This window comes from Centruroides sculpturatus, unplaced genomic scaffold (genome assembly GCF_000671375.1).
Source record: "Centruroides sculpturatus isolate CEXI.00-Female unplaced genomic scaffold, Cexi_2.0 scaffold962, whole genome shotgun sequence".
In the NCBI taxonomy this organism is placed as follows: domain Eukaryota; kingdom Metazoa; phylum Arthropoda; class Arachnida; order Scorpiones; family Buthidae; genus Centruroides; species Centruroides sculpturatus.
In genome coordinates, this window is record NW_019385202.1 from 134,455 (window position 1) to 150,243 (window position 15,789).

General features: G+C 27.0%; 2 protein-coding genes across 2 annotated transcripts in view; one reads left to right on the plus strand and one right to left on the minus strand.

Annotated features, from left to right (window-relative positions):
* The window catches only part of LOC111636080 (cytoplasmic dynein 2 heavy chain 1-like), a gene marked incomplete at its 3' end in the record, with an annotated part of 147,900 nt that extends 133,417 nt beyond the window's left edge, over window positions 1–14,483 (minus strand). Inside the window, exons 1-6 of the mRNA XM_023381249.1 lie at window positions 14,381–14,483; window positions 13,995–14,214; window positions 4,200–4,500; window positions 3,509–3,775; window positions 2,562–2,794; window positions 404–652 (exon numbers count right to left, since the gene is read on the minus strand). Of these exons, the coding sequence (XP_023237017.1) occupies window positions 404–652; window positions 2,562–2,794; window positions 3,509–3,775; window positions 4,200–4,500; window positions 13,995–14,195 (1,251 nt within the window). The remainder of the gene's footprint in view (window positions 1–403; window positions 653–2,561; window positions 2,795–3,508; window positions 3,776–4,199; window positions 4,501–13,994; window positions 14,215–14,380) is intronic.
* A 139-nt stretch (window positions 14,484–14,622) lies between these two features.
* The window catches only part of LOC111636082 (sister chromatid cohesion protein PDS5 homolog B-like), a 133,018-nt gene continuing 131,851 nt past the window's right edge, over window positions 14,623–15,789 (plus strand). Inside the window, exon 1 of the mRNA XM_023381252.1 lies at window positions 14,623–14,760. The gene's annotated coding sequence lies outside the window, so the exon portion shown is untranslated. The remainder of the gene's footprint in view (window positions 14,761–15,789) is intronic.

Below are 15,789 nucleotides of genomic sequence, written 5' to 3' on the forward strand. Positions count from 1 at the left end.
CATATTATTTATATTTCTGTTTAGAAAGTTCAATAAATTTATTAATTAATAAACTAAAATTGACAAGATAATTTATTTCAACTTTTTTAAAATTGTATATCAAATTAAAATTAATTGTGATATACAAAATTGAAAAACTTTTTAAAATGTAAATTTAGTGTAAAAATCATAATTTGTTTTGGTTTTCATTAAAGATATATTTTGTATCATGTAATGAACAATAAATTTGAGAAAATGTAATAATTTAATTTCTATGTTTCAAATTTAAAAAATTCTATAATAAATAAAATACATGTATTTTTATAATTAAATGATTCATCAAAATAAAAGTATTTTTATTTCTGTACATTAAGATTGATTTATTTCCCATTATTATATTTATTAACTATAATTAATAGATTACCTGCAAGACATTATTTTGAGTTGTTTGTAATTGCATTCTAAGTTTATTAGCAACTCTTTTTTCAGCAGGAAAAAGTTCATCTTCATATCTTTTTATGGCTGACTTCCATATTTGATCTGTGTATGAATTATACTGAAGAGGATTCAAATCTTTAAACACTAAAAAAACTTTATTCATTTGTAATTCATTTTGTTCTTCAAGACTAAGAAGTTTTGTTAATTGATAATGTACAGCTCTCAGATCTAAAATCTAAAAAACATTACAAAGGATAAAATAAGCATCATATATTGAACATTAAAACAAAATAAATGAAAACATTTAATTTTTAAGTTAAAATATATATATATTTTTTTATCGTTATTAACCGAGGAAACCAAGGACATTCAAAAAGTAAGTTTGATAAATGATTTATAAAGAGATTGTTCTTGTTATTGTAAAAAAAACCTCTCTCTCAATAAATAGGATTGATAAATTTTAAATGGATTAATGAATCATCCTTTATCCAGAATACTCTCACCAAACATAGGACCTTTTTCCACTCTCATTGTCCAGTCATGATCCCTTTCATTCCAAAAATCAAGTTTAAAAATTATCCTTTCATTTCAATATCTGACTGGGACTGAGATTATATGACCTTACAAATCCATATAGACCAACATTTTTCTGTTTGTTCATACTGTCATCATATATTCACTTACAATAATGCCACTGCTTATGCCTATGGCACAGGTATATATTTTATCATTATTACAACAAATGACTGTATCATCAAACTATATAATGCAGATTCTAATTGCTATAAACAGATATTCTGTCTAATAATTAGTGATTACATTCAACATTTTTTAAACACAACAAAGCACATTGTGAATAGGCTTAACAATAACATCAAGTTGTATATTTAAACATAAACAAATGAAAGGTGAAATAAAGCTAATGAGAAAATATTAAATATTAACAGTATGCAAATTTTCTTAATAAAAATGCCAACAAACTGAAAAATAAAGTAATTTCTCATGCTTTTACTATAAGAGGTAATTTGCTTTTGGTTTTGTGAATTTTTTTCTAAATTATTAAATCAAAACCTGTTGTAGATAGTTACAGATAACTTAAATGTTATGTAATGTTCACATAGAGAACATAAGTTTGTTTAGTTTGAAAAGATAACTGAAGTTACATAAGCAAGTCCAAAGTGATATTCAAATAAAGATGTTCAATTTTTGTTATACAGACTATACAAATTCTTATGCATTGTCCAGCCAACTCAGCCAAGATTATCAATATGAGTAGACATAAATAAACTAAACCAGTCTATTTGTAAAATAGGGGTTTTTTTCAGATATGGAAGGAAATATTTATGTGTAAAGGACTGTTTTCAGAAGAAGAAAAGTACTTTATGTGGCATGTGTTTTTCTTCCAAGACAAACTGATCTTTTCTTTTAAGTAGGGCAGTAATTTAGGAATTGATGAGGCTTTCTTTTTGATGTAGAAACCATGGACAATCCATGGTTTCTACATCAAAAAGAAAGCCTCATCACAACCAAAGCTATCTAATGCCATTGTTTCCAGAATGTCTTTCTTTGGATGCTGAAGTAAAATTTTGCTCATTGTCATTGCCTGCTTTTTGGCAATTCTTTTTTATTTTCAACAATGATACTCTAGAAATTTGATTCAAACAGTTTGTGGAATGAGCAACAGGAATAATAAAATCACCATTTTTTGCTTTCCTTTTGCTGAATTGAATGTTTTTTGTTCCACTGTGAAAGTATCTGTTATGAGATGTACCTCCATGGTAGAACAAAGAAGCCTTAAAAAGTATATGACAAGACAAAGTAAATCTCATACTAAATTCACTTCTAGCAACTAATGAGCACTTTAGCAAAGCTTCTTTTCTACCTAATACCTTCCAAGATGAGTCCAAGACAAGACAAGAAATGCCTATCATTGACATTTTGCCATCTCTCTTGGCATATCTATGCTGGCTGAGTTATATTGTAGTTTTTTAACATTAACTATATATTGTATTAATTCTTATGAAAACTTTTCTAAAAAGAAATCATTATGAAATTCAAAACTTATTTAAATAATTTCAAATAGCAGGTATTTTTATAGATAAAATTTACTTTTCATAATTATATGATAAAAAATACATTTTTACCTGAAGTAATCTTTCTGAAAATTTTACAATGTATTTTGGAATAAATGCACTTTTCTTCCATGGATGATTTCTAAAATTTGGCCAAAAAATTGTAGTTAATTTTTGACAAATATCTTGCCAAGTTTCACATAAATCAATTGCTTGATGAAGATAATCTTCAATAACAGAAAATGACTGCTCCCATAATCCTAAATGACTAAGCTTCTTCTGAATATGAATAGCAACTGCATTACCTAAAATAAAAATTAATAAAGAATAAAATTAAAGATAAACTTAATGTTCAAAGAATTATTACTTAATTACTATTAGTAAAATAAATTAACATTAAAATTACCATTAGTAAAATTATTATAACTAAAATCTTTCAATGGATAATTGCATCAAAGTAGAAAATTAATTATTCAGCTACTTAAATAAAAAATAACTCATAAATGTCATAAAAAATCTATATACATTTATGAGATATACATACATTCCTTCAATTAATTAGTTAGATGAATCATTTCTAGTTTTAGATATACTGAATTATTGATAAATTTATTCAATATATATTTCATTATTTAACTTATCTTGATTCTTCAAATATCTATATATATATATATTATGGATAATTATAAATAGTAAAAATATATTTAATAGCAGAAGGTAGAAAATTTAATTATTCAGCTAATTAAAAGCCATTAAAATTAAATATGAATTAATATTTGAATAATTTATATTTATTCATATTTAATTGTAATAGTTTAAAATTTTAATTTGTTATGATGCACTCTGAACCAATTATGGTGTCATAATAAAACAACAAAAACAAATGTTTTTGAACCCCTTCTGGGCTCTGCATCAGGTTCTTAACCATATTTTATTATCACACTGTAATTGGTTCAGTGTGTGTCTTTATAATTTCAGTGTGGTGAGTGGTTATTTCAATTTGTTAGTTTAGTACTAACCAATAATATCTAATAAATGTTCCATTCTGTCCTGAGGATATGGAGGAGAATATTCTTCTTGTTTCCAGATATCATCTAACACAGTAAAAACTATATCAAAGAAATCTTTACATTCAACTAATGATAATGAGTTTAAATTAGAAAAACCATTTTCTAATTGATTAAAGATTTCATAAAAATAACTAGCCCTTTGTTTTTCAGAATCACTTTTTCCATTAATTGATTTATCTGCCCAATATTTAAATTCATCTAATGGTGTTTGAATTTCTGGAAAAAAAAATTTATAAAATCAAGTAAATCATGTAAATTCATATTTATAGTATATACATATTATATGTTAATATGTTAATTAATTAACTAGTACTAATCAATCAATAATCAACTAATAAAATTTTCTTTTTCTCCTCTAGATAAAATTTTTTGTATTACATTAATAAATTCCATAGATTTAATAAATCCATTTTGACTAAACTATTTAATTATTTATTGTTATTTTTGTTAACTAATTGATATTTAATGATTCCATCTTTAATGTAATCAATATAAAGCAACAATATATATTCATAACTTAATACATAATCATTCAATAACAATTAATTCATCATTCTTGTTAATAATTTATATTAATTATCAATATAATATTATTATTGATATATTTAAAAATACAATTTTACTACTTTTATATATTTACCAGATAAAGACTTGTTTTGATGTACTTTAACATTGGGATCTGTTTGTCTAACAACTGTACCAAGACCAGCTTCTAAATCACATAATAAGTTCTGTAGTTTTGGATTAAATATTTCACTCCAACGTTCATTTCTTAACAATACAGGAGCAAATACTTTTTTAACAGTGTGATAAAGTGCTGTAATAGGAGAATCAGATATGGATGAAATAAAAATGTCACTATACAAGTTATCTGGTGTGATAACATTTGGATACACCTTCACAAATATTAAGATCCTGTTCTGATTCTTTTCAGAATCCACCTATTAAAATTAAATATAAATATTTTTAGTTTTTGTTGTTAAATAATAGGGGTATTCATGAACATAGCTTTTCCTGCTATAACAGTTTTTACAGTCTTCTTAAAAGTAAAAAAAGCATAACTTCTCTTGACCTTGACTTCATTAGTACAGGTTCTGTGGCAAAAGCCAACAGTTTAAATGAAAGTTGCCTTGGAGTAAACATCCACTAATAGAGTATATTAGTGGAGTATTGACATCCACTAATAGAGGGACTATTTGTCATATTTTTAAACTTACAGAAATGGTACAAAATAACTTCTCTTAAAAGACAACAATGTTGAACAATAAAATGTCCAATAAGGATAAAATAAGAATTACAACTTTTGTAGTTAGCAATACCAAAAATTTTTAAGTTTGTTACATTCCTGAAATTGTCTGATCCAAATGCATGTTCACAATTCACAGCTTTTGTATAATTCAGATCTTCTAAATTGTGAGAAAAGCTCCCATCATGAATACCCCCTAAAATTTTCAATATTTGACTCTTAAGGATCAAGATAATGATTTGGAAATAGCCTACATATTTCAGAATTATTTTACAATTTACACACTTTTAGACAAAATCTACCACATAAAATAATATATTTTTAAATAATATTCTTACATACTTAATTTCTTTCATATTTTTAGATATTTTAACATCCTGGCATTTAAAATACATCAGTTTATTCAATTTTTAAATTCATATTTAAAATACAAAAAGCAATGTAAGAATGTTTTGAATTTCTCAGTTTAAATGTTCAAATTATATTGGTTTAAAACCTCTAAAAGTGATTGAAAGAATTTGTTTTTATAAAATGTTGGTTGCTGGAAAAGGAGCAGAAGTATGATTTATACTGTGTTCATACACAATCCAAGACTCACTTTAATCTCTATTTACTCACAATCTTGATTGCAAGTATCACCAGTCAAACGTTGAGCTGTTCACACATACAGTCCATTTGAGAAGAATCCAGCTATTGCGTGCAATGATAAAACTAACATAACTATGCAATAAGTCACAAACACCAACAAACAAAATGGAAACTGGTTACTACCTTTTTGTGCCATATATCTAACAATAGCCAGATCTTGTCATCTCTCCAAATATCTTTTTTATTTCTCTGTTGATAGCCAGACTCTTGTTCTACAGCCATCTTGTTTCTTTTCATGCATGTGGGATTGTAAGAACTCTTTTATGACTGGATCTAGTTTCAAAAACTCTCTTGTGTCAATCATGAACCTCATTTCAATCGAGATTTAAGTGATCAAGAGAGATTGCACCATGGCACAGTCACTGATCTTATCACAATCTAGATTGAAATGCTCAATGCGAACAGAGTATTACACTTAGCTAGTTCCAGCTTTAATAGAAGTGTCTTTAGCTTTAGATATAAAAATAATGAGCAATTATTTATTGTGACATCATCACAATGTGGGGCAGTAACTTTTAATCATATTTTTAATTTATTTAATATAAAATACATGCTCTCCACCTCAAATTAGTAATGTCTTGCACCTATACATCATACTTTTCCTGCTAGCAACACAGTTGTGCTGGTCATTTATCTAACTCCTTTCAGGGAAAAATTTTTGAATTGAAATAGTTCTGGTACAAACTGGAAGTTCATATGTAGTTTATTGGGGCTCCCTAAGCTTTCCATATATGGTCTTGACTTTTATCTATCTAACACAGTTCTTGAAATTTAGGAAGGACAGACAGACAGATGGACAATGGATGATTATTTAATATATTATTTCTGTATACCACTTTGTACAGAAATAATGTGTCTTAAATAATAGAGTCTATTCTCTTCATGTGTGTTACTGTATGATAAGTTTGAAACAGAAATTTTGTGCATTTTTCCAATGACTGCTACAGTTTATATACCAATTTTTATTGTATAGAATAGCTCAACTAGAGTATTTTGTTCAGTAAAAAAGTCCTTACAAACTGCAAACAATTTTGTTTTCTTACTGTTTAAACAACTTTGCATGACCTATATGTATATTTACTGCCTTTGGTAAGGTACTACTATATAAAAACAACTATTATGAACCTTAGAACTTGATTGCTTGCTATTCTCTCAATAGCTGTATGTTCTTCGGAACTTAGCATAAACTTGCTATTGATAACAAATCATACAGGAACACCCATACAAAAAAACCCTTAAAACATATAAAAACTGATTAAAAACAAGGTGTAAAGGCTTTCACTATGTTTATCAGGAAGTTTTGAGACTTCCTGAGGGTTTTAAGGATTATATGTTTTACTATCTTTATTAGTCAAATTTTTTATACGTTTTAACCAAAATATTTTTATTTTTACAGTTTTACCCCACAATTTTAATAATTAGTTATTCCACTGTCACTATAATTATTTTTAGNTCAATCAAAATATTATTACATAGGTGAGATGGGTAGAATGTTAAAAATCAGAATTAGAGAGTATATAATGGCTGTGAAGTATAGTTACACAAACTCAGCGGTCACCACACACTACAATGATGCTGGTTACGCGATCTCACTTGACAGTGTCAAAATTTCTAAAAAAGAAAAAAATATTAAAAGAAAATTTTTTGAACATATTGAAATTATTAAAATAAACTAAATTAATAGAATGACTTTAGATACTGGCATTGTCATCGGCGAGATCTGGCAACTGTTACTATCGAAACAAGAAGAGTCCGTTTTAAGATGTTCTTCTTCCCCCACCTCCTTTTTTGTTGTACCGTATAAAGTATCAGACTTTCTGATAAACATATGGTGAAAGCATTTACGCCTTGTTTTTAACCATCTTTTATTGGTTTTAAAGGTCTGTTTTTATTACCTTTATTAGTCAATTTTTTTTATACATTTTAACCAAAATATTTTTATTTTTACAGTTTTACCCCACAATTTTAATAATTAGTTATTCCACTGTCACTATAATTATTTTTAGTTTTACTAATATACATAATAAAATAAAGACTGAAGAGGGGCATAAAGCCCAAAATGCATATCTGTTGTAAATTATAGAAAATAAATCTACTTTTTCCATCAAAAGGAGTGTTCCTGTATGATTTGTTACCAATAGCAACTTTATGCTAAGTTTCTAAGAGCATACAACTATTATGAATCATTAAGAATAAGTCCGTAAGACCACTAAAATTTTGTGATAAAAATCTCTGAATTGCTCATAACCACAATATAACAGAAACAATACCACTGAAACAAATGAAAATGATGCTAGGAACACTAGTATTATTCAATTTGAATATTAAGGTGGGAACTAAAAAACATCATTCATTGTACAGAAAATTTAGATACAAGGAGTTCAGCTAGCTTTATTCAATTAAATAAACAATTTTTCATGAAAGTTTATTTCTGTTAGCATTAGTAAATTTTTAGGGAGGTTTTATTTTTTTATCCTAAATAAAAAAACAGATTTTGATAATAAATAAAATAAAAATGATTTTGATATATAAATTAAATTGATTCATCACACTCAAACTAGAAAGAAATTTTCTACATCTTTATTATATATTACAGCTTTTCTGAATGAATTAAATATTACTGAAACTAATACTACAACATTACACAAAAAATATTTTCTAGATCTTGGTTTTATGTAATTGATTAGCTGTACTTTATTCAATAATTTACAGTAAATGAATTAAAAGAGAAGAAAATTTATATTGTAAAAGAAGTTATGTAACTGGTGAAAAGCAGCAAAAATTGAAAAGCAATTAAGAAAAAAGTTTAAATCTGAAAACATTTTAAAATTAAATTTAAATCAAACTTTGATATAGTATCAGCCTTGAAAAGCATCACTGAAATATTCAGAATTTCTATGCTCTAAATATAGGCCAGCACAATTCAGCATCCCTTTTCTATCACGTCAATTTGAAATTTCACACAAATTGTATACTATTGAGATTGACTCATTCAGATTTTCATTAGATAGAATTTTTGCATAGGATTAGGTATAAGATCGAAGATGGATTAAGGAAAAAATAACTAGAAACAGAAGATTTTTTTTTCTCGATATAACATTTTATCTAAGATTTAAACAAATAATTTTTAATATNTTTCAATGACAATATTATTCTTTCATAATTGTAAAATGTTTAATAGTATATGTTCACTGATTTACAACTGTTTATAATACAAGAAGCCAGCATCATGATCAATAGCATAACTACTATGAAGCAAGGTTATGTAAGGGCCTGCAATGTTAAGAGAGTCTGCAGAAAATTAAAAGACTAAACTTTTAAATTGAAATGTACTGACAAAAACAAAAATCTTTCATCTATGATACTTTATCAGACATTTAAATAATTGTTTAAAAAGCAATAAACAATCACCATAAACCTGAGAACTAAATAAATGAGAAACAAAACACCTTACCAAAATCCAGCAACATTTTTAATGAAACTAAAAATGTTTCAATCCAGCTTGATGGATCTGCTTCACTTGTTCAAACTGAATAAAAGAATGAAATTTATTAGAATACATATTCAGTTTGAATAACAAATGTAGTAGATCCATCAAGTTGGATCAAAACATTTTTGGTTTCATTAAAAACAGTACTGGATTTTGGTAAGGTGTTTGGTTTCTCTAATACATACACTCATAATGATGTGAAGATTGTGTGTTGTTTTCTAAGTAGTCATCTTTTTTATAGTTTGGTTTCTCATTTATTATTTAGAAATTTATTTGTAAAACTATACATTATATAGATAAACTAGTTGCAATATACATTGAATTCCAGTCATATTTATAATGCTACATATGTTCATGATTGGAATGCATTCCAATTTCATATCCATTTCTAATGTAATCAATCATACAAACATATTAAACTTGTGAAGTGTAAGTAGGGTTGTCAGAATCCTTTATTTCAAAGAACAACATTTTTGTTAAACTGTACTTGTCCTTTATTAAAATTAGAAAGGACACAATTTGTTCTTAGTTTTCATTTTTCAATACCTGTATTTCTTAATGGCAGTGGCAGATCCTTATATCTATATATGGGTCTAAGCACTTTTTTTATATGTGGATCTTTTCCTATAGAAAGCTATGGTTTATCATTAAATGTTTCATATTCTAAATTAAACTAAAATTTGCAAATATTTATAATCAATATGAAAACTATAATTTTTTAGTCAAAATCCAAAAAATGTAAGTAGAATGTTTAGTTACTAACTAAAAAATCTTACAGTTTTTTTGCAGTAGGACAGGGTGGAGTAAAAATTGGAGAATGGTAACATTAATTATTTTTAGGTGTCCTTAATCCAGTCTTATCAATCTAACAACTCTAGATATAGGCAAGACATAGATACTTGGTATGACCACCTCTTTTCTAAATATGTAGAAAATTTACCAATGAATCAAATTATTGATAAGCATTTTCAATCTAGTCTAGACTATTTTTGATCCTTTGCTATTAAAATAGAATATTTAAATTCTGTTTTATATTTCTAAAAATTCTAAAAGTTATCATTATACAAGATATGATCTTAAATCTCCCAGACTGGCTTAATATAAAGAAAAAATAAAATAAATAAATAAAATAAATAAATAAAAACAAATTAAAGCTAGTTTTAAAAAACAGAAGAACTTGACTTTACTGTGAGTATGACAACAATCATGTGCAGCATCTATATTTCTAGAAAATTTGATTCAAAGTACACATAGTAACATTGTTTTGATGATTTTCAATAAAAGAATTACACAAACAATGCATTTGTTTGAAGTTTTGCTTCAGTTTGAAAATATTGGCCAATATTCTCAAGCTTCAATAAAATGTATGACAGCATTTGAATGGTACAAGAGGTTTAAAGCTAGCCACAACTCAGTCATAGATAATGTAAGATCTGAACTCCAAAAATGATAAGACAACTTAGAACTGTTGAAAATGTTAAGAATTTGATATCTGAAAATTACAGGATAATTATCAGAAAAGTTGCTGAAGAAATCAATATGTCATGTAGACTGTCCTTCAATCATTCATGAAGATCTTGATTTAAAAAGAAAAGCAAGCAAATTTAGTCCTTGGATATTCCCAAGAGCAGAAAGAGGAATGCCAAATGGTCTACCCAAACCAAATGCTCCAGATAGATGAAAATGACAAGATGTGAGCAGATAAATTGATAACCAGTAATAAAACTTGGGTTTATAGGTTGATCCAGAAACAAAATGGCAATCAACACTGATAGTTGATTATAGGCAAAGCATGTATATGGTAAGTGGTGAAACTCCATTGTGTGAGGTTTGATGACCAGGGAAGGGAAGTCAGTCAGACTCCAGTCAAGATATATGAAGAATGTAGGATGGTATATGGATGGTAGTGAACACATACTGACTTAGGCACCATTATAATTAAAACCTGTTTGTTAAAGTTTGTAAACTGGCAGCTTATAAAGTTGTCAGGGAGATACTCCTTCTCAGTCAAAGATCTTAAGTTAAAAAACATCCAAAGGTGTCTCTTCGATGTTTCCTTGGCAGTCCCAGGGTGGTGTTGTGTAAAAGTCTGGTGAATGGAGGATGATGGAGAAGCAAAGACAGGAACAATGGAACTTTGGTGAGGACAATGACACACAAAACAAAGAGAGGACTGCATGGGTCACTTTGTAATATAAAAATGACAAAAATCTGTGCTTTGTCCTTGAAATCCAGGATATTTAAAGAATTTCATCCTTGAATTTCTTACTCTAATTTGTTCCAACTTGTATTATATTATTAAACTTGTACACTACATATAGAATCTGTAAATAAACTTGAGTATGGAGGTGTGGTTTCCATCGAACCGGGATCACTATTTCGAATTGTGATACACATGGAAACCAACTCCACAAGATGGAGTTTGGAAAAGAACTTCACTAGATCTTCACTGTCCGTATAATTGCAATTAAATCATATACCGAGCAAAATTTGTTTTGTCCAAACAGGACATATTCTGAATTGGACATATTCTAAAGCAGACATATACTGAGGTACCACTGTATTTTCGAATCATTCCTTTATTATCCCTGCTCTAAATAAGTACTTTAATTTTCTGAATGAGCTAGACTAATTGATCAAAGTATATATTTTTCTTTTCTGAACAAGGAGCTGAAGTAGCTAGAACGCATACTTTTTAGTTGGAATAACTCTTCTGGAAAGGTGAAATTGAAGTGAAAATGCTGTTGAATATATGTAGATGTAGAATTTTATCATCTCCCTTTCTCCTCTTATTAAATATTTGTTAAAAATTAATTTTTTTATATTAATAAATATTAATGTAAGTTAAATATTAAAAATACTAACTGTAAAAGTATTGAGTTGTTCGGAAAGTAAGTTCGTTTTTTTCCATGGAAAAAAACACAATATTTTTATAATAAATAAATATTTTATTGAATTATATATCAACCATTTTGGTCAAATACCTGTTGTCATCATTTCTAGTAGTAGCATGATTTCACATTCATAAAAGTTTTGATCATTGCTTACAAAAAACTGATCCAAGTGATTTTTGACATTGTCATTTCAAGTAAATGTCTTACAGTTAAAAAAAATTTGTATAGACCGGAACAAGTAATAATCTGAGTGTGCTCGATCTGGCGAATATGGTTGGTGTGATAGCACGTCCCATCTAAGTTATAACAGTTTCTGACGAGTTACCAAACTTGTGTGAAATTTGACATTATCGTGGTAAAACACTACACCTGTTTTGTTGATCAATTCTGGCCGCCTTTTCTGTTTGATGATATTACTCAATTTGTTTACTCAATGGCAGTACACTTTCGAATCAATTGTTAAATTGTCTGGTAAAAGCCCAAAAAAAAAAATTTCCTTAAAATCCCACCAAAGAGAGCATCTCTCTTTAAGAACATGTGGAATCTATATATCAAGCTTTGAAACGAAACCAATTTGTTTCAAATAATCATAAACAGTTCAATTTGACAAATTTAATCTCTTAGTGATTTCATGTGTTGTTATTCGGCAGTTTGCTTCAATCAGTACCTTTATTTTGTTTTCATTGGCTTCAATTGGCCATCCAGAACGTAGTGTATCTTCAATATTAAAATTGCCAGAATGAAATTTTGTAAACCAGTTTTGGCACTGTCTTTCTCTCAACACATCATCTCCATACATGTACCACAATTTTTTTCTTACTTGAATAGCATTTTGATTTTTTGGTAATAAAAAAGCAATGGTCAAATTATAATCTAGATATTCCAGGCCCTAACCTTCAATACCCAGCCACCCCACCCCATTGTAAACTTAACCAAATCTATGATAGAAATAAAAAATTTTATACCTAAAGAACAGAGTTTTTTAAAATATTTATCTTTATAAATCTATTAATTAATAGAATTTTTAAATAAATGAGCATATTGGATTAATAATAACAAGTTTCAAAATAGTTTTGTCACTTTCACACTGGAAAACAATTTTATATTTTATTAAGCTTATTATTAAGCAATATCAAAATATAGAATATTACACAGAATAATTCAATACAAATGCTAATGTGTTTACATTAGCATTTGTATTGAATTAAATATAAAAAAATCGAATTTAAAAATCTATTTAATACAGAGCAGTAGCACATCCAGATGGGCCAAGAGGCCCTGGCATGCCCTAAAGTAAAAGGAAAAAAAACACTAATAAATTTTCCAAAAATATTTTCCTAATTAAAATTCAATTCTTTTATTTATATTATGTCATTTGTTCTATTTCTATATTACTTATGAATTAGTGGCCACATTAAGTGGAAAATTTTTGAATTCGCATTAAAAATTTTTTTATCCATTCAACTTGGCACCCCCAAATATTAAATCTTGAATGCATCACTGATATGGAAATAATGTTTCTGTAAAATCTTAGTATACAGCAAGTCCTTACTTAATATTGTTTCAGTATAACATTGTCAAGGAAAGATACAAGTACATTTGTTACCATTTACAATTATCACTGTCAAATTTTCTTTGTAAAATTGATTCTATGGGGTGGAAAATAAATGTTGGAGGTTGCAAACATGATCCCATTAGAACATTAACTGAATTACAGTATATCTGACTTATATCAACTAGCTTATGGTAAAATTGGTTTCACAACATTTTCACTTAATAGAGAGGTTGAAGCCAAAGTTTTCATTTCTAAAACATGAACGTCAAACATTGAGCGTTGCCATCCTGTAAGCCTAGAAGTTTGACAATGGCATTTGGAATGTCATTGGAATCATGCTTGACTTTCCAAATGCCATTGTCAAACTTCTGGGCTTACAGGATGGCAATGCTCACTGTTCAACATTCACATTTTAGAGATGAACCTCTCATAGTTTCCACAAACCTAGCAATGATGTTAAATGAGGACTCACTGTATATTTTTTATAAGTACAGTTTTAAGTTCTCAGGTAACATTTTAATTAAAATGAGGCAACATAAAATGATGCTAAATTTTTAATGTACAGTATATAAAAGTTTTGGATATAAATCGTTTAAAATTACCTTGTTTTGTAATATAATTTCTATTTCTTCTTTAGTTGTACCAATCTGAGCACTTAAAATAAAACAATTTTTATCGTCTAAAAAATTATTTAATGATTCTGAAGAAAATAATGACGACAACAAATATTGTTTTGATTGCAACTGAAAAAAATCTACAATGGCAGACAATATAAAGTCTTTTCTAGAATCCCCACTTGACATTGTAGAATGAAACTTTTATCTGAAATGATAAAACAATAAACTTTATAATTTGTTCATTTTAAGATATAATACAATCACCATCATTACGTAATTAAATAAGTATATATAAATAAAAAAAGTAATTCTAAATGTTTTAATCAAAATTTCACTAAATAACTATAAATAAAAAATTGTTAGACAATTACTTTTACGACATTGCACGATCAATTTCGTTTAGACACATGGCATTCCATTTTGTTGATATATGGTCGCCTAGCAACAGAAATAAATACGCGCATGACAATAGAAAATATCCGATTAAATATGTATAAAGATTTAAAAATAAAAAAATATTACAGTATTTTGATAATTATTTAAAATAATAAATTTATAATAATTAAAAGTTTTCTATATTAAATTTTAATACATTTTTTTTTTATTTATGTTTTGTTGATTGAGGTCTCTGTACGGTATTTGGCGCCATTTTGATGTGTTCTTTCCTTCTTTGAGAGGAGTAATTTGTTGACATCGCCTGTTTTCGTTAAGTAATAAAGATCTAGCTTACAAATTAATTTTGAATTGTTAGGTAAGAAGAACAACTTTAGCTATTTAATAGTGTGATATTTAATGTATAGCAATTTGATCGTGAATACTGTTGAACATATACTATTAGGCCTAAATCAAAATGATCACAACAGTTTGTAATCTGTCTAAAATAAATTATATGTCAGATTCGGTAAATAACTATTTGATTTTAAATCACGTTAATATTTTAATCGCATGTTAAAGTTTACAGTGATCAGTTAATGCTAATTTAATTAAATTAACATTTACTTTATATTCATATACAAAGTAAAAATTAGTTTGTATATATAGCATTTTGCTATCTGAAATAATAATTTCATAATAAAATAATAATATAATTAGTGTTATATCTTAATTGAATTGTGTATTTTTTAAAGTATTTAAAAATTTTTAGTTTAAAAGAAGTATTTATTGTCATTTCTTAATTGATGTTTTTTTGAAAGTTCTCATATTAAATCTATAAATATTATTGCAATTTTTAAAATTATCAGCAATTTAAGAAATATTAAAAATATATTAATATATTTTGATTTTTTTTTGTAAAATATAGACACATTAGTATTAAGGCCTATGAGTGGCCAAGTGGTTCTGGTTCTGTTCCCTAAACATGGAGTTCAATTGTGGGTTGGCCATGTGGAGCTTTCCGGGTTTTCTCCACATCTGTAACACCTGAATTTGTTTATAAACATTATTATTCTTTACTATAGTATGTTTTATAAAATCAGAAAAATTCATTTTGTACTTTTTATCAAAATAGGATAGTATGCTGAATTAATTAAAGCATATGATCTATAGTGATTTTAAAAATTTAGTTTTAAGAATTTTAAATTTATACAAATGCTACCAAAATAAATTTGTCATAGAAAAGAATAATTGTATTATTTCATAATTTATTTTGGTAAAAGTTTATCCTTACTTCATGGGCCCTTTTTTCTAATTTTGCTCTAACTTTTACATTATTTTTATTTTAACATAAAATTTGATAACTTGACTATATTAATGCCTGGCAACTTACTCAGGTCAGATGGGT